Consider the following 18,739-nt stretch of genomic DNA (forward strand, 5'->3'; position numbering starts at 1 on the left):
TTCTAAATAATATTTTATAAAATATCAAAACAATCAAATAATTTTTTGTGCAAATGAAATTATTAAATCAATATTGTAGGTGGAAAACATGAAACACTGTTAAAGTATCGATCCTTTTTATAAAAAGTATGGACACTTTCAATATAATATAATGTAATAGGTAAATTTGCAATGCTATCGGTATAAATATACTGGTTTACTTATAAAATAGGTAAATATAAGCGCTACCTATTACATTATATAAGCGCTACCTAGTATGTTATTGTACTTTATAATATTTCCGGTTAAATAATATAACATAACCGGTCTAAATTTTAACCGGTCACTTGTTTAACCGGTCACGCCGTATATTAGCCGTTTTTTAGGCGCCGCACCGCAGAACGACCCGAAAATGACCCAATTATGAAAATGAAAATAGCTCCTATAAAGCCATCTCGTACAATTCATGAGGAAGAGTTAAAAGTGAAATGTGAATGCGAAAACCAAAAGAACTTGAAGAAAATTACCCAAGCAGAAGCGCGTGTAAGAAAAAGAAAACCTCATATCCTGTTTGGCTATAAAATGCACAGTACAGAGGGCCGAAGAGATAAAATCATTTTTTTATGATAAAAGTATTGCTGGAATTGGAAGTACAGCAGAATGAGGCATCTGACCGCGCGTGCCGTCCGGTGCGCGGGAACTTTAGGAATGCAATGCTGACAACAAGGAAGGGGGCTGCCCTTTGCCATCTCTTTTTTTCATCTGATTGGAAAGGATGGGCAGCATTTATAATGGGTAAAAAAATTTAAATTCATATTCGTCCACGTAGATATATTCTTAAATTTATCCCCACACCCACTACATAACTGGAGACGTATCCGGCTAAACTCATCTAATAGTAATCTTACGTTACACATAAGCAACAAACATAAAACAAAAACGTCAATTAAGAACATAATAAAATAAACCAAGGATTATCTGAGTTAAGTGTTAACATAGATCTTAAAGTACATAAAACACCATAATAAAAAATATATAATTAAAGCCTAGAAACATAAATGACAAACACATAATATTTTTGTTCTTTGGCACAATATTCTCAAATTTCAGTCAATATTTATCCATAATATTTGGTTAAATTATAAGTTATATCTTATACAATATTAAGATTTATAAACGAGTCTCTAAAATTATACCTAAATTCATAATGATCTAAAATTTAATGGGTATTTAGTGGGCGGATGTGGGGCGGACGGATGCGGGGCGGGTAAGATCTCAAACCCATCACTTGCCCACTACCATCGATGGGTACTACTTTCTAAATCCACACCCACCCACTACCCACTAAAGTTATACCCATCTCCGCCCCAATTGAAACGAGTACGATACATAATCCACAAAATTGTATCATTTTGCCATCCCTAACAACGAACAACGATGGGAGCTTATGATCCATTTTAGGAGTGCCCGTTCCATTGGATTGAGTTAAAAAAATTGAGTTATTTAAGTTAACAAAATTTATTTTATTAAAAATAAATTGAATTATTTGAGTTTATATTGAATTTAATTAAAATTATTTATAATATTATATTACTAATTGATTCAATTTTAATCAGTTTCTATATATAAATATAATATACTAATTATCAAAATTTCAAGTTATTTGAATATTATTTCAATTTATTATTTTTCATGTGTAGATTCGGGCATAATTTTGGGAAGTCTGGGCAATACGGGTAGATAATGTGGTCGCCGTCAATGTTCTGGGGGGCAGCCTTCGCTCGATACACGGGCTTAATATATTCTAGACTATACGATTTAAATTATCTAGAAATATTGATAATAATTTAGGATTAATACTAAAATAGTCTCGATACGACCGTTATAAAACCTTGTTAAGTAACACATGTCATAATCTTAAAATTTTAAATTTTTTTATTTTTCTTAAAAATAAAAATATTATTTAAAAAAATCCAACCCGCGTGCATTTCCCCCTCTCATTTCGTGATTTCAGTTTCTATGGCCAAACGACCAAAATTCAAATGGTCGACTAAACGACCGACCAAATGGCCAAGGGGCCGGTTGTCACATTTGGATAAAGAGTCAAGTTACATAATGATCATCCGACTAAAAGACATTACTTTGTTGAGTCTATCGATTATTTAAAATTAGAAAATAGTCACCCAACTATTCATTATGGTCTACTCTAAACTCATCATTTTTCTTTAAAAAAGATAACGAAAGTCTAAGTCGGATTTTAATCTGCTGTTTAAGATGTGATAGTTGTTTGAGATTCTGAGATCAGATTTTATCATATCTCATACAACAAATTAGCATCTAGCTCAGACTGTCATAAATTATTTAATGGAAAAGTCGACTTTAGAACATAAAAAATAGTCGAATAATTAGTTTATAACTTTTAATAATCAGATGACTAAACAAATTAATGTCTTAGGATTAATATGCTAATATGATAAAAGGGATAAATTTGTTAACATGAGACGGTTCTTTTTCTCTCTCTGAAACGACAGCTCTTTCATTCATTGGCACCGACTCAACATGGTGGTTGTAATTATAAGCAAATCGAATGACCCACTCGGGGGGTGAAATTTAACTTATTGGTGATCCATTTCCAACTAATTGAACACATCTTCTCTCTGGCTTGCTCCATGAGCCAATTTGATGACCCACATGATTGGAAAACTCCCTTATAGACTGTACCAAGTATAACACAAAGCTGCTGGTGTTGGTGCCAAAGGACAACTTCCATAATGCAACCTTTTGTTTTTATCGATTCAAAGAGCTATATATTAAATGCTATATAAAGAAGATAAGGATGGGGAATTTCTTGAAAGGAGAAAGATGGATGGTTCTTAAAACCAATACATTCACCCTAGGGGCCCTATAACCAGCACTTAAAATAAATCGAACTGGTCGTCCATGATCACTCCTATGGAGGATTCAAACCTGACAGGAAAAAAAGCTGAATAAGGAACAAGATCTTTGCCCCTAGAACTACTATAGATCATGTCTCTTTACACAAAGCTGTCATGTGGGTCGATTCTTAGTGGAGCTCTGCAACTTTTAAAATAATAATAATAATAATAAAAAACGAATGTGTTGGAGCAGGACGAAGTGATTTGGCAGATGAGAGAGTTTCTCCACTAACGTGTTGAACAGGGGGCCTCATGTTTATTCAAATATTTCAGTTACCAAGACAAGATTTGGTTCCCATATGAAACTTGGGTTTTGTTTTTTTCTTCTTAATTACATTTGAGGTTGTGTCATGTGTGATTATATGCCAATCTTAACAGAGATCTTCATTGAAGATCCCGAATAATGTTGGGGAAAAGGAAAGATGGAGGAATGTTTGATTTTTTTAGCCTGGAATGGTGGTCGAGAAGAATATAAATGGCTTTAGCAACATTGGAAATGGAGGTGACACTGGTTTTGGTGCAGGGGATAATATTTAGATTCCGATCCGATTATAGAAGCTTTTCAGCTTTATCTGGGGCTATCACAAGAAATCTAACGTTCAAACTAGTGTGCAATTTCTCTCTCCTCATGTTGTTCATTGTGGAGCAATTCAATGAATCTGCGGATTTGTCTTTTGGGGGTAATTCATTTCCCGGACCAGACATGTAACATCAGCGTATCAACAATTCTGGGGTAGACTTGGAATTCGCAGATGACTAATGAAGATACATAACCGACGATGACACGTTTTACTTGAATTTATTCACAAAATATGTTTGAATCTTTGAATTTAATAAGTGGTTTTAACTATACATGGATACAGATATTGAATAGATATATCTGAAGTTAATTCAACACGTTAATCGCATCTTTTTCAATTGATGTTTTCAACCTGTTTTTTTTTTTCGTCTTAAGCGACCACACACGAAGACGACGGGGGTCGTATGATGTATGACAATGGAAAGATACTGTTAAAGATTTGATTGAAAACAAAATGATTAGCTCTTGATTATTGCGTGATTAAATTTGCTTACTCTTTCAAAATTTAATTACACAATTATCTTTGTATTTGATTTAATCATTAGTATAAGATCTAGTGATTGACTAATCCAGATCAGATACTGCAGAAGTGAAAACGATTCTTCCAACTCAGTTTGTTCCATTCACAAACGTCAGGGTTCAAATCCTTAACATTGCTTAAAGAATCTAGTGTCTCACAAAAACAAAAGGAATAACAGCTATCAAGTTTTTCTGACTGGATGAACCCTAATGCTACCGCTCTCTGATTCTCTTAACTCAAAAAAACCTTGTCGCCGGGATGATGAGCCGCCTAATCCCGGCACCCACCTGCCTAGTCGAATGGACCTCGACAAGTCAATTCCATGCCCTCCGACTTCGCCCCCTCCCATGTCTCGTTCAAAGACACCCTTATTGGTGGTGACAATTTGATTCCGCCTATTGATGAAGAGATTTTCGAAGATGATGATATCGATATAGTTGATGGTGATGTTAAACGGGGTAATGTCAATGGCTTAATTTCAATTCATTTCTCTGATTGGGTCATCGAATTAGCGAACAAAAGTTTTGATCAAACTATTGTGATCAAACTTCTTGGCAAAAAAATCAGTTACACTGCGCTTTGCAATCGTCTTTACAACTTGTGGAAGCCATCGCAACCCTTTCGCCTCATGGACATTGATAATGATTATTTTTTGATCTCACTCCGCACTCACTCTGATTATTTGAAAGTCCTTGTTGATGGTCATTGGATGATTTTCGGACACTACCTAACGTTTGAACCTTGGTCCCTAGAGTTCTTTACCACCCATCCTTTCCCACGCCGGATAGTTGCTTGGATTCTCCTACCAAACCTGCCAGTTACGCTATATAAACGGAGTCTTATCAATGAAATCGGAGAGTGTATTGTTCCAGTTCTGAAAATTGACTACCACACTGAAAATGGTCGACGTGGTAGATTCGCCAGGATAACCATCAATATCGATCAGACGCGCCACCTCATCTCTAAACTCATCGTCAATGAGAATATACAAATAGTAGAATATGAAGCCTTACCGATCGTTTGCTTTCAGTGTGGACGTTACAACCACATTAAGGATTTCTGTCCTGAAAATTGATCGGATGCCCCAAGTGAACCATCTCCTGCAATCGCACCTGTTGAACCACCCCAACTTGTTCAACAACAAGAATCCATGTTAGGTCCTTGGATGGTAGTTGAACGGCGCCAACGACGAACTCTTAAGCAGGGTGCAACTCCTAAAAATATTGTAACTGAAACTCCAAGTCAATGATCCCGATTTGCAACTCTCGATACCCCTCAGAGGAGACCCTGACGAGCGATAATGATGGTACGGTCTCAGCTCCCATCCATGTGACTTCTCAGGCTGTACCCCTGACCTCCCAGCCGAGCATGCCTAAAAAAGATCCCAAAATTTCGCGTGGTAAAGCTATGCTACCGGGTACGTAAACCCCTCGCTATCTCTAGTTCTAACTCCTAGATTCAAAAGACGAGAACATCACCTTCCATTGTTGGTCAAAGTAGTTATAACTCTCGGAATGCTGACCCTTCTCGTCACTTCGACACGTCCCAAAAATTAACCATTCTGGACCACACCAAGCACTCTGCTTGCGGATCTCCGAGAAATCTGATCCCAACATTTCCAATGTACTGTTTGCTTTGGGTCATGTCCCACCAACAGCACTCACAAAACTGCCTAATCCTGGTCCCACTATTGTCTTGGTCCAAGTAACCGATGTCTCTACTACTGCCACTATCAATCATGTTCAAACACCATCCCAAGTGACTCTTCCAAATGTCCAGTTCGGTTTGCATGCGCCAGATAATCGCGACCACGTGGTTTCCATGTTGGAATAATTGAGGTAACCCTCTTACACTCAATATTTTCTTATGAATTTTAATTTTTTTTGTTAGAATGTTCAGGGTTGTGGACACCCGAAGTTTGTGCAAACTATTTGACAGTATCTCGGCGATCATAAACTTGATGTTGTGGCTTTTATCAAACCTCATGTAAATGGCTCTAAGGCCGATATGGTGATTTGGTCTATTGGTTTTCCTTTCTCCCACCGGATTGAAGCTGCAGGATTTTCTGGCAAAATTTGGATATATTGGTTTGACACTGTTCATGTGGACGTCATCTCCAACCATTTCAATTTGTTCACTGCAGGATCACTTCTATAAAATATCACACTTCATTCTTGGCAACTATTGTCTATGCCAGTCATTGCTTTACAAAGAGAAAATGTCTTTGTCCTCATCTGCGCCATCTTACTTCCTCGATTTCTAGTCCTTGGATTATTCTTGGCGACTTTAACGCAACCCTCAGTCACTCGGATAGATCAGGCGGTGCTACCAATTCTCGGCCAAGCTTGGACTTCCAACTCTATCTCTATAATTTTGGTCTTCGTGATATGGGGTTCTAAGGTCTGGCTTTTACGTGGTCAATAGGCTATACTTCGGTTCGTCTTGACCGAGTAATTTGTAATTTCTCCTAGGATGATTCCTTCCAAGACGCAATGGTTTTTCATCTTCTCCGTATGTGATCCGATCACCGTCTGCTCCTTCTCAGTGTTGGTATTTCTTCATCTTTCCCCAAAAACTCCCAGTTCCGTTATTTTTTAGGTTAGCTATCCCATGTGGTATTTTCTTGTATTATCGGAGATAATTGGCAAGCCTATGACTCTTTAGCCAACGCAATATCGGATTTTACTAAAGTTGCTGATCTTTGGAATAAAACAGTCTTTGGCTACTTAGGATCTAAAAAGAAGATTGTTATGGCCTGTATTCGTGGCGTTCAAAGGGCCCTTGCCAATCGTCAGACGCATTATCTCATCGACCTTGAGTATAATATGTTGTTAGAGCTTGAGCAAATACTTGACCTTGAAGAAACTCTTTGGAAGCAACGTTCCCGGGTAGATTGGATCTCTTTTGGTGATCAGAATATAAAAGATTTTCACCGCAGAGCCATGCAGTGCAAGTGACATAATAAAATTTATGCTCTTAAGGTTTCTATTGATACTTGGTGTTATGATGAACTACCCTCCGTGATGAAGTTGTTCATTTTTTTCATAACCTGTATTTGGTTGAGTACCCTGTAATAGGATGCTTTCCTTTTTCTGGATTATTTCCGACTATTTCTGTTGAAGAGTTGTCCTCGCTTAATACCATTCCCTACCCATTGGAAATTCATGTTGCCCTTTGTGATATGTCACCGCTAAAAGCATCGGGTCATGATGGCCTCCATGTTGAATTTTTTCAGCCTCAGTGGTTGATTATTGGGAATGTGGTGTGTAACATGGTCCAGTCAGTGTTTGCAAGGGATGAAATTGAATCCTCCATTAACAAAACGACCATCGTTCTTATCCCCAAAAAGAATGCGCATGAGTCATTTTCTGATTTTCGTCCAATCAGCCTTTGCACTACTGTCTATAAGTTTATCACTTAAGTTTTTGTCTGCCGGTTTAATTATATCATGCCTCTTCTTGTCGCCCCAAATCAAACTAGTTTCATCCATTGGCGATCAATCTCCGAAAATGTTATTATTAACCAGGAAGTCATCCATATAATGTGTTTATGCAAAAAGAACGATTAGATGGTCATGAAAGACGACATTGAAAAAGTGTTTGATAGGATCCGTTAGGATTTCATTCTAGATACCTTCACTGATGCATGCTTCCCGACAAACTTTATTAATCTGATTATGACTTGTATCACCGCTTCCTCTATTCAAGTTTAATAGAATGGTGCTCCATCGCAATCTTTCACCCCATAACGTGGTATTCAGTAAGGTGACCCGCTTTCTCCATACCTCTTTGTTCTTGCTATAGAGCGACTTGGGCATCAGATTTCAGAAGTAGTTACCAATGGTACATGGGTTCCATTTCACTTTCGTCAGAATGGTTTACATGTCTCTCATTTGTTTTTTGCGAACGATCAGATTCTCTATGCTCATGTCGATGTTCATCAGGCCACCATTGTTGAGGCTATTCTCTCAGAGTTTAGATATTACTCAGGACACAAGGTTAGCTAATCTAAGAAACTTCTTTATTTTTCACTGAACACTGAGACAAGCATCCAATGTTCAATTTCTTCCAGATTAGGATTTCGGGTTATAGACTCCATTGGAAAATATCTTGGGGTACATGTTTTCCATAAGTGACCCACTTATTCGGATTACTCTTTCATTTTGGACATGTTAAATAAAAAACTCTGTGGTTGGGCAGCTCGAACTCTTTTTATGGTTGGCTGCATGACTCTCGCTAAGGCTATCCTTGGAGCAATCCCGATATATTTCATGTAAACTTTGGTCCTTCTGAAGCGTGTCTCCAATGACATTGAAAAATGTATTAGGCAGTTTATTTAGGGCTCTTATAATACCGGGAATAAGATCTCTTTGATTAATTGGGAAACACTTTCTTAACCACGTGAGCGATGAGTTGGCGTTATTCGTGCCCATGAACATTATATGGTTTTTTTTCATGAAAAATGAGTATGCAATGTTAACTAATACATGCTCTTTTCGGATTTGGGCTTTACGATATAAATATAATGTAACCGAGCCATGTCCCATCTCGATCTCGCTTCAATTTTGTTTCCCCATGTGGAGTGGTCTCTCCAATGTCTGGAATTCTCTCTTACCGTGTCTATTCTGGTCTCTCGGAAATGGTCCTACGGTTATATTCTGGGACTATGTTTGGGTCCCTTCCATTGGTGCGTTGAGGCCTCATGCAATAACTCAGAATTTGGTTGATGATCTTGAGTGTTTCTGTCTTTACGCTCCCGAATAGAGCATGGAATGAAGAAGCCTTATCCTCTTTGGTGACACCTTATGCTTTAAATCATATACTCGATATGAAGGCTCATTCTGCAAATGACATTGATGATGATATCACATGGAGATGCTCTCATGACTATGCCTTTAATCTCAAAACAACGTATGCCACTTTATGTGATCGGAACTGTAATACCCATAGCTCGTATACGTCTTATAATACGAGTTAATGATGTCACATTAATTCGACAGACATTTGCTGAGCCTAAATGCTTAAAAAATTTTATTTCGGTTTAAAATATTCTTTTTTATCAATTAAAAATCTTTTTCCATTAGTATGCATAGTCATAACATAATAATTTATCGTTCTAAACAAAGTTAATTTTATACAGCAATTAGGCAGTTTTATGCTATTTCATATCTATATACAACTGCCTAATGTTGCTTGTTTTAAACATATTTAAAACCATTCATAATATTCATTCATAAATAAGATTATAACTGAAATTAACCAAACAATAAAACAATTCTCGATTGCTATTTCAAACCCTTTTTTAATATAAATCTGATAAAACAACGCAATGGATATAATGTATATGCCATTAATAAGTCAAGTTGGGATGTCTTACAGATATTGTCGGTAGGTTTGATTTTCACAAGATGCTGGCATGCTCCTCACTTCACTTTCTTTTCTTTACTCGTGAAAATCATCACACGCTAAGTAAACTTCGTGAGGCAATAACATAGCTAAAATGAGATAAAACATAAGATTTCGTAAAACATTATAAACATAAGTCTAAAATTGAAATAAAAGTTTAAAACTTTCAAACCAGACTATTCATGTTATTTCCTCTTGAAAACCTGAAAATCATCATCTCATGATTTTATCAAAAATCATGTAAATCGTCATTAAATATAAAAAACAACATAATATTCTTTTCATTCAGACTTATTTTTTCATTTAAACATATTTCAGAACTTTCACTTCGATTCTATATTGCATTCTTTCATACTTCTGTCATACTTTCACATTTACTGTTATAGCCCAATGTATATGTAAGAGAATACAATGTACGTAAGTCAAACGAGTGTTATCATATCGGAATCATAATATGCACACAAAGTTCAATCACATCTGAAAATATACTAGTGTACTCACTGGTAACACTACATTATATCACATCAGAAATGAGCATACATAGTGCAATTACATCAGAATCAGAATATGCACAAAGTGCAAGCACATCAATATATATATATATATATATATATATATATATATATATATACTAGTGCACCCACCGGTACACCACAATATATCAAAATCGGAACATATAAGTACGCACAATTCTATCATATCAGAATCGTAATGTGCACACAAAGTGCAATCTCATCATAATATATACTAGTGCACCTTCAGGTAACACCCCAGTATATTATAATCACTCCACCTTATGCACCCACGACTCTCAATGCAACATACAATGGGCTTTCAGATCATATTTCATTTATTTATAATTCAACATTTTCAATCGGTAGCATTTTCCAATTTCGTTCTCATAAAAAATCATAATTTAGGACAATTCATACCCTAATCACTCATAAAATATTCATGCAAACATTATATAAAAATTCATATTTAAAACATAAAACATACTTTAAAATAGTATGAGGTTGAATTATCACAAGTCGTCCTCAATCAATTTAATCGAATAAATTAATGTACTCATTTTAACACTTTACTTATAAATCAAAATATAAGCCTCACTAAGCTTTAGGTTTAATCATTTGATTTCCATTGTTTCAACTACACTATTTATTCAAATTTCACATTCTGACAGTTTGCACTATCTTCAAAGAAATATTATTCTGTATTAATCTAAAGATAAAAATTATTCTGTTTGTACCACTAAAAACTAGACTCGAATAAGAATCTAACCATATAAGGCACTATGTCTATTTTCACTTGTACAATTTATAAAGAATTTTCAAAGTTGACTTATAGAAGTTATTTTAGGCAAAATATGTTGCCCTATTTTTTATTTATCACCGATTAAAAATTCATATTTTTTTGTATACTCCTCGAAATCAATTTTCCTTTGTTCTAAAAGAAACTAGACTGATATACAAATTCAATGATATAAGATTCATCCTTCAATTATTTTTTTAGAATTTCTGGTAATTTCTAAACTTACTATATATAACATAATTTTTAGCAGATTTCATCAACTTGCATCCTTAATGTATTCACTAATTCTATTAGCTTACCAATTGAACATATAGGCTTGAATCATACTTCACATGCACTAGGAGTCACTTTTTAACGCAACTCCGACACTGGCTCATCTCAAGCCAATGTTTGTTTGATGACATAAATACAAATTAAATTCACTCACATTTATCTCGCCATCGAACTTTCTCCACAATATTCTTCTCGATCCCACACTTTTCCTTCCCTTTCAAACTACTTGGATCACTAGATTTACCATGGTTTGACGACGTTATATAATTATATAAAGTATTCAAACTATATGTTAGTATCAAACTAACATAATCTAAACGAAATTATAAAATTCGATAGAAATAAAATCAATATTTAAATCGATATAAAACTAAATCATACTTCCTTTATAATTTCAAACTTCTCAAAATGATTATTCAATCCCATGAATATTTATTTTCACTATCAACCCTTCGATTTTTGCCAATTACACCATCAAACCATAAATTATGAATTCTTTTTAGAATTCATATTAACTTTCCCATTTAATTCATAATAACCCTTCACCATTATGATCATTTTACATTAATCACATAAAATTTCCAGTACCTTACTAAAATATTCAAATCAACACTTAAACATTCAAAAGGTTACAATTTCATCCTAAACTTTCTTAGACTTTTCAATTTCAATCACACAACTTGATAAACTTACAATTAAATCTCAACTTAACAATTAAACCCAAAAATCATCATACTAAATATAATTTCCAGCATTTCAATAATTACCCAAATGATACTTCCACATTTAATAAACTTGAAATCAAGTCCCTATAATATTGAGACTTTTCGAATTCCACCCTCGAGCTTTACCAAACTTGAAATTTAGTTCCAATCAACTTTCTAACTTAAATTCCAGCATTTCTAATATTAAAATTCAGCATTAACACTCCATCTATCACATTTATGCAATAATGTCCCACAATTCTCAAAACTTGTATATTAGTCCTTTTACTAACTCAAGTTTCTAAATGGATCCAAATTGATTTCCAAAATACATAGAACACTTCTAATATCATTTCTAGACCATAGGAAATTTTTCAATATTTCTCCCTTAATTTCCCCTTATGGTCGAATATAACAAGTATTTTAAGACTTGATTTTCATTTAATTACAAGCATGAATTCAACTTCCTTAGATTAAATTCATGTTATTCTAACCATAACAACATCAAATTACATCAAAATCCCAACATTTCCAAAAACCCTAATTAGGCCAAATAGTATAAAAACATATACACATCATAATAATCATCATACATGTCTTAGAATTAATCTCCAACCTTAAAAACATCAAAATTCTTCTTCAATTCTTCAAACTCCAAAAATTCTACATAAACCCTAATTCCAATCTCAACACACAAGCATCTTCACCATGAAATATTGGTACCAAATGATAGAGAATTTCATGCAGATTAATTCTCTATTTAATTGCTTAATCCAAAAAGCAAGTGTATAACTTCAAAAATCAAAACAAAAATTTTTCTTACCTTGAGCAAGGTGGTTCGGCCAAGAGAAGAACAACAAGATGAAAATGACCAATTTCTTGATTATTATAACATTTTTTTTTAAATTTTAGTTTGATTCGATTATTCGATTTCAATACCTAACTTTATCGCTTTATAGCTTTAAACACAAATCTCGTACTGAAAATCTGATTCCCAAGAAAATACTTGTTTTAGGTCAAACTATTCATTTACAAGCTAAAATATATAACTTTTTAAAATAAAATTTTGGTCCCTAAAATTTTCAAAGTTTACACTTTAGTCACAAAATTTTCCAAACATACATTTTAGTCACTAGTCAAAATTTGGGATATTACAGGAACTGGGCTGCCACCAATGCCGATTAGAAATTCATTTGGAGCCTCTCCATTCCTTAACGGCTACGCCTATTTTTTTTTGTTATCACTCAATCGAAAACTTGTGACAAACTCCGAACGGGTCCGACGCTCTCTCCCATGATGCCTCTTGCTCTGCTTGTGGTGCTACACAAGAAACCATTACCCATGTCCTGCGAGACTGTCCTCAAGCATGTAATCTTTGGGTACAAATCTTACCTCGCCACATGCATGCGTCTTTCTTCCATGACGACCTTGAGGTCTGGATCCTTTCCAACTTGAGGAATAATTCCAATGCCTCGATGAGTAACGTCCCTTGGTCTATGCTTTTTGCCTCCCTCACCTGGTAGATTTGGAAACGACAAAATGACAAACTCTTTACAAGTTATTCTTTTGCTCCTCCTGATGTTCTTCGATGTGCTCATCATTGGGCGAAGCTTTACGGTCTTGGGAGCTCGTCTTCTCCTCCCACCACTCGCCCGACCATCACTAGCCTCGTCTGGAGAAAACCCAAGTCGGGATGGTTGTGTCTAAACTCAAATGGTAGTATTCACCTTTCGACAGGTATTGGTGCGGATGCTCAAGTGATCCGAAATGAGGAAGGTGCCTGGATTTATGGATTTAGCAAAAACGTTGTGCACTCTTCAATCTTGCAGGCTGAGCTTTGGGGTATTTATGAGGGTCTTCTTCTTGCTGACAGCCTAGATGTGGAGCGATTGGAGATTCAAACAGATTGCAAGCAGGCCGTGAAGCTCCTTGATGATCCCAATGCAGGAAACAGTCCAATTTCCCTCGTTCGTGCCATCACTACCTTGCGTAGACAACATCGAGCACTCGCCTAATCTGGATCCCCCGTGGTGCAAACATTGTAGCTGATTCGCTTGCAAAAATGGCCCCGTCTTCTGTGGCGCAGATGGTGCTTTATGAAATACCCCCTCAAGCTGTGGAATCTCTCCTTTCCATTGATAGAGAAGGAATCTCCTCTCTGCCCGTAACCTAAGCTTTGCTTAGTTTCTTTCAATTAAAAAAAAAAATCTAATGTCTCATCCCACTAAATCAACAGGTTGTTAGTATACTATCAACATTTAACCAAATCAATTATAACCTCAGACTTGAGCTTTCTTGTGTTTGTATCAGTGTCCGGACATAGGGAAATTGTGTTGTTGGTTTATTCGAAAAACCAAATCCGTGATGGAAATGACTGATTCCTAACGTAGAATTTAAGTTTCAAACATTCTCTCTAGAAAATTTTATACGGCAATGTTGAAGAACCCTTGCCATCTAAATTTATAATTGGTAATTGCTTAGACTAACAAGATAAACATAGGGGAGACGCATCAAATCAAGAATCACAATAAACAGACTGACGAGGGCCCTTTTGATAGAAACTTGGTAAATTATATTTTACCATATCATTAATTGAGGAAGATACGGAGCCGAACCACTAAACCAAACCACCAAGCGAACCTGTTCACGAGTCCACCCAATCTCTTGATCTAGGTATAACCAATACAATATTTGATCTTAGAGTGGGTATAATCTTTTTTTATAATATTAATGAATCAGACGATGATATAACTTTATAAATGAATTTAAATAATCCTTCCTCTTATTAATCACTTCAATTATATATATATATATATATATATATTTCTTTAAAAAATATAATGGGTTAAAACAACAACAAAAATTATTAGAATATTAATTTCTACACTCTTCACTGTTTTACTTATGCGAATTCAAATCAAAGCTGATCTAATCCGATCAAAATTTATTCTTAACAAGACTCTAACAACAATTTCGAATCAAACCTATGAACCAAACTGCGTCCAAATAGAACCCAATAAATGATACATTCACACTGAATCAATGAACCGAACATTCAAATCGAATCCTATTAAACGGAATCCCTTGAACAGATCGGTACTGAGTCGGGTCGAGTCGGGTCCCACAACTAAGTGAAATTAAGGTTTTTTTGACCCAATATACCAAAACCCAAAAAAATAGTTCAATAGGACATATGAAAGTTTATTTTGGGATCTATGACATTTGCTACAATGACTTGGAACTCATCATGTCAAGGTGATGAGTTTGAATAAAAAAATATTTTTTATTCAAACTTTTTATCTCAATATGATAAAATTTAATAAAAAAAATATGTTTTATTAAAAGTCATCAACTCGACGTGATAAGTTTCATGAACATTGTAGAAAATAACGTAGACCCAAAATAAAAATATTTGTGTCCTATTTTACTAAAAAAAATTCCGGGTTGCCCTATTGGGCAAAAGAAAAAAAACCCTGAAACTGGAGTCTAGTCATTATAGAGCGTTTGGGACAAAAGACCCAACAGAATAACCCATAGGCCATATCGACAATTACTTCTGGCCTGCTGGTACGGCCCGTCAATAAGCCCGTCTCTTTTAATCGGGAAACCGACGCCGTTTAAGTACTCGGAGTAGGAGTAAACAAGTTATATTACTTTTTTACGTAAGCCATTTAAATTTTATTATTCAAAAACCACAAAAGAAAGGAAGAAAAGTAAGAAAAGAGATTTACCCAAGCTTAAACAAAGTAAAAGGAGGACTCTCGTCGATTAAAAGATGGATTCTCTAAAGTAAAACAATCTACGATCGAAATCTAGGGTTTGATCGATCCAATCTTCTTTGTTTTTTTTTTCTATTCGTTTGTTTTGGGTTTCCCTCTTGAAACTATCATCATGAACTGCGAAGTCTGTCAACTCAAAGAACTGGTAATCAAAATTTTCTCTTTACCGTTTCTTTCACTCTTTCAAATTGAAAAGCTCTATTTATGCTTCTGATTGAAAAGTTCCATCACTTTTTGCTAAATTTAACAATATTCTATTTAGAAAGTGGAGCATTTCGAAATTCGCGAAGTTTTGCGTTGTAAGTTAACTGTTCGATTTCTATATTTTCCTTTTTTTCATAATGAATTTTGATTATCAAATTCCCCGGGGGGTTTTCAGTTGTTTTTATTTGATTTATTTGAGCAGTTAAAGATTTTTTTCCCTTTTAAATTCATAATGGCAGGCATTTTACATACTATTGTGTTTCATAGAGCATTAGGTCTACTTCGGCCCAAAGATGTTGATTTGGAGCTTTTTGAAATTACTTACGTGAGTAATTCATGTTTTCAGTTCTACTTTTCCAATCAAAATTACCGCTTCTGTTTCCTGATTTTTCACTAGCGTTTGAAATCTGTGTTTTGCATTTTCCCCGAATTCGCATTTGTAACAAGTAGGTGCAATGTGGGGATGTGGAACTTGAGAAGAAAATAGATGAGAAGATTGATCATTTCGTAAGTTGGGTGGAAAAACATCCCAATAAGAAAAGTCAGGTCTGTTATCTCCACTTCACTTATAGTTCTTGCGAACTCATTTAGAATATAGCAACCATTGCTTCTTATTTTATGTTAAGGTTTGATTTTCACTTATGTTGCGGGATGTATACGGTCATTGCCTTTTACATTTTAGCATGCATCTTGCTTCGAATATGAGTTTTTCTCTTGCGGTGCAGATATGCTTATCGTTTTATGAGGTGAAAAGCAAGCAGCCATCTTGGTTCGCTAACAAAACCGAACGCTTATATTGGGAGCAATGGTATGTCAATTTGAATGTGATTCAACACCCAAAACGCCATTCAAGCAAGTCTCATCATACCAAAGTGGTCGTTGACCCCAGAGGTAAAACCATGCTTAAAGCCTCGATTTTAAAAAATTTTGTAAATTGTCTGTACTTTCTTTGAAAACTAATTTTATTTTCTTCTTCATTTATGGTTATATATGTTCATTAAAATAGAGAGTGCTAATGAGGAGAGAAGTTCTCATAGAGTGATGGTTGAAGCATCTCTTCGAGAGGTTCTGTTTCAAATAATAAAGTTTGTTAATGAGAAGAAGGACCATCTACCGCCTATATCTGAGGGTGTCATCTATTTTCCATATGAAATTACCATACCAAGGTCAGCTTCCTCTTCATTACTTTTTTTTTCAGGTTAGTTGTAAGATGAATTATGGTAGTGGAAAGTTGCATTGTTATTTGTTCTGCTCTTTTGCACCAGAACTTTGGTGTTTCTCGTCAAAATCTTATTATATCTAGTTGTAAAGTTCAAATAATACGAATGAGTTTATGTCTAAGAAGATTATGAAATAAATGAGTGGCCCAATGATGAATTATTAAAGATTTTAATGGCTGAATCTAAAAGCAGATTCCAACTCAGATTAGGAATAAAACAGAAGTGAGATTCTTTTTTAATCTAGTAAAATTTGTTTCTTATTGTCCTCTGCTACAGAGTATGCATGGTACGTAAATACATTTGAGTGGTTTTTGCTTGAGTAAGCTGTTAATGTTGAAAGCAACACTTGTAAATCTCCCCCCTCCCTCTCTTCACTACTATTAATAGTATTTATCCTCATCCAGTTGTGGTTTTTAAACTTGTGAACCATTAACCATCCAAACATTATGGTTCAGTTTATTCGGTTTCTTTGGTAACACCTAATAGGCTTTACTTCTTGAAAACAGTAGCTTAATATTCATTTTTCTGTCTTCAATCATTCATTCAAAAAAGAAAAAAAAATATATTTTTTCATTTTTCTGTCTAGCGTTCCATTATCCTTCCCACTTGATTCCAATGTGACGAGTTCTTGCTTGTGGTAGATGTAAGATGCTTGACACTTCGTTTAATACAAGCAAGAGATGATAAAAGTATTATATCTATAGCGGAGGTCAGAGAGTGATTTTGCTCTCTATATATATTTATATATATATCAAGTGTTTTGATTTGTGGAAGACATTTGGAGAACTTCTTATGGTTATGAAGTTAGGTTTTAACTGAAACTGATTGCTTTATGTTGATGTTCTCATTTTTCCAATTGAGATATTTGAACTAAGCGTGCGAAAAATAACTCTAGTCAAATTGGTCAAGTAGAGTAGGTTCTATTGAGTGGCGCTGGATCTCTGGCTTTTGTTTTGATGAGCTGTTGTTGCCATTCTCATCTCTGTTTGTTAGGAAATTTCAATGAGGAACATGTTTAGAAATGGTGAGTTAATATTGTGCTGCCATGACTCAGTTCATCAGATTCTGCATTCGGAATGGACATGATCAAGAGGATGCTCCACAGTGGGCATCCAACCATGCTCAGCTGATTACCGGACTAAGCAGCACTCGGGTAAAAACCGTTCCACTACTCGAGATATTCTTAAATGCATGAATAGAACTTGTAACAAAGCACAGCGATGATCAGATGAAAGCTAATGAAGCAGACAGGCAGGGTTAAAGGTATAATAGCAATGTGCATAATTCGAATCTATCAGCTTGTAAATATCATGCCATCATTCACTGTACAATCCTATTACTTAAAATGAACTCAACCCTACGTGTCGGAATTGTGTTTGCTATATTCGTATCGTATATGATGTCTGAATTTCCAAAGTAATTAAAATTGAAGTACATTATTTTAATTAATTTTTACGTGAAATGATAGTACATCTTAATTGTAAATACAATGTTAATAAAAAATTTGAAAAAAATTAAATAAAAGTTTCTGATTTTACCCAAATGCAATTTGTTTACATAACCGTCGAGTATCAATGAAATTTTCTACTAAATTTTAGATTAGTTAGCAGTTTCGACCAAGGATTTTGAAGATTATGAAAATGATTCAGTTCTATATATTTACTAAAATATATATATATCCATCAATGGTTCGTAATTTTTCAAACATTTTACCACGCATGGCTAATAAATTCTTAGTGTATGATTGATCAAAAAAGTTGAATTCAATAAGATTGCAGCAAAACTTTCCAGATCGCCAGCTATTCCAAATTGTAGAAGAGAATGGAAG

The 18,739-nt window shown here is 34.9% G+C and overlaps 2 protein-coding genes across 3 annotated transcripts; both read left to right on the forward strand.

Annotated features, from left to right (window-relative positions):
• The first annotated feature begins 4,337 nt into the window (after positions 1 to 4,337).
• LOC120205496 lies at positions 4,338 to 5,090 on the forward strand. The gene has a single exon (XM_039205350.1). The coding sequence runs from the start codon at positions 4,338 to 4,340 to the stop codon at positions 5,088 to 5,090; it is 753 nt and encodes a 250-aa protein (XP_039061281.1).
• A 10,322-nt stretch (positions 5,091 to 15,412) lies between these two features.
• Positions 15,413 to 18,251, forward strand: LOC120205511 (autophagy-related protein 101-like). 2 transcript variants are annotated; one of them, XM_039205362.1, is made up of 7 exons: positions 15,413 to 15,632; positions 15,750 to 15,786; positions 15,931 to 16,016; positions 16,142 to 16,237; positions 16,417 to 16,582; positions 16,698 to 16,857; positions 17,905 to 18,251. In XM_039205362.1, the coding sequence occupies exons 1-7, from the start codon at positions 15,600 to 15,602 to the stop codon at positions 17,915 to 17,917; spliced, it is 591 nt and encodes a 196-aa protein (XP_039061293.1). In that variant the 5' UTR covers positions 15,413 to 15,599; the 3' UTR covers positions 17,918 to 18,251. The 2 variants fall into 2 exon arrangements, with proteins under 2 accessions (XP_039061293.1, XP_039061291.1); XM_039205360.1 differs by having other exon boundaries at positions 17,966 to 18,251.
• Positions 18,252 to 18,739: the final 488 nt, after the last annotated feature.

Source organism: Hibiscus syriacus, unplaced genomic scaffold (genome assembly GCF_006381635.1).
Source record: "Hibiscus syriacus cultivar Baekdansim isolate YM2019G1 unplaced genomic scaffold, ASM638163v2 tig00012493_pilon, whole genome shotgun sequence".
In the NCBI taxonomy this organism is placed as follows: domain Eukaryota; kingdom Viridiplantae; phylum Streptophyta; class Magnoliopsida; order Malvales; family Malvaceae; genus Hibiscus; species Hibiscus syriacus.

What these genes read in the sequence shown, in the direction of transcription:
- LOC120205511 (XM_039205360.1), top strand. Translation starts at nt 15,600, where the DNA reads ATGAACTGCGAAGTCTGTCAACTCAAAGAACTG. An exon ending in ATCCCAATAAGAAAAGTCAG is followed by an intron (nt 16,238 to 16,416) that starts GTCTGTTATCTC and finishes CTTGCGGTGCAG; the next exon opens with ATATGCTTATCGTTTTATGA. An exon ending in TATGAAATTACCATACCAAG is followed by an intron (nt 16,858 to 17,965) that starts GTCAGCTTCCTC and finishes GCCATGACTCAG; the next exon opens with TTCATCAGATTCTGCATTCG.
- LOC120205496 (XM_039205350.1), top strand. Translation starts at nt 4,338, where the DNA reads ATGCCCTCCGACTTCGCCCCCTCCCATGTCTCGTTCAAAGACACCCTT.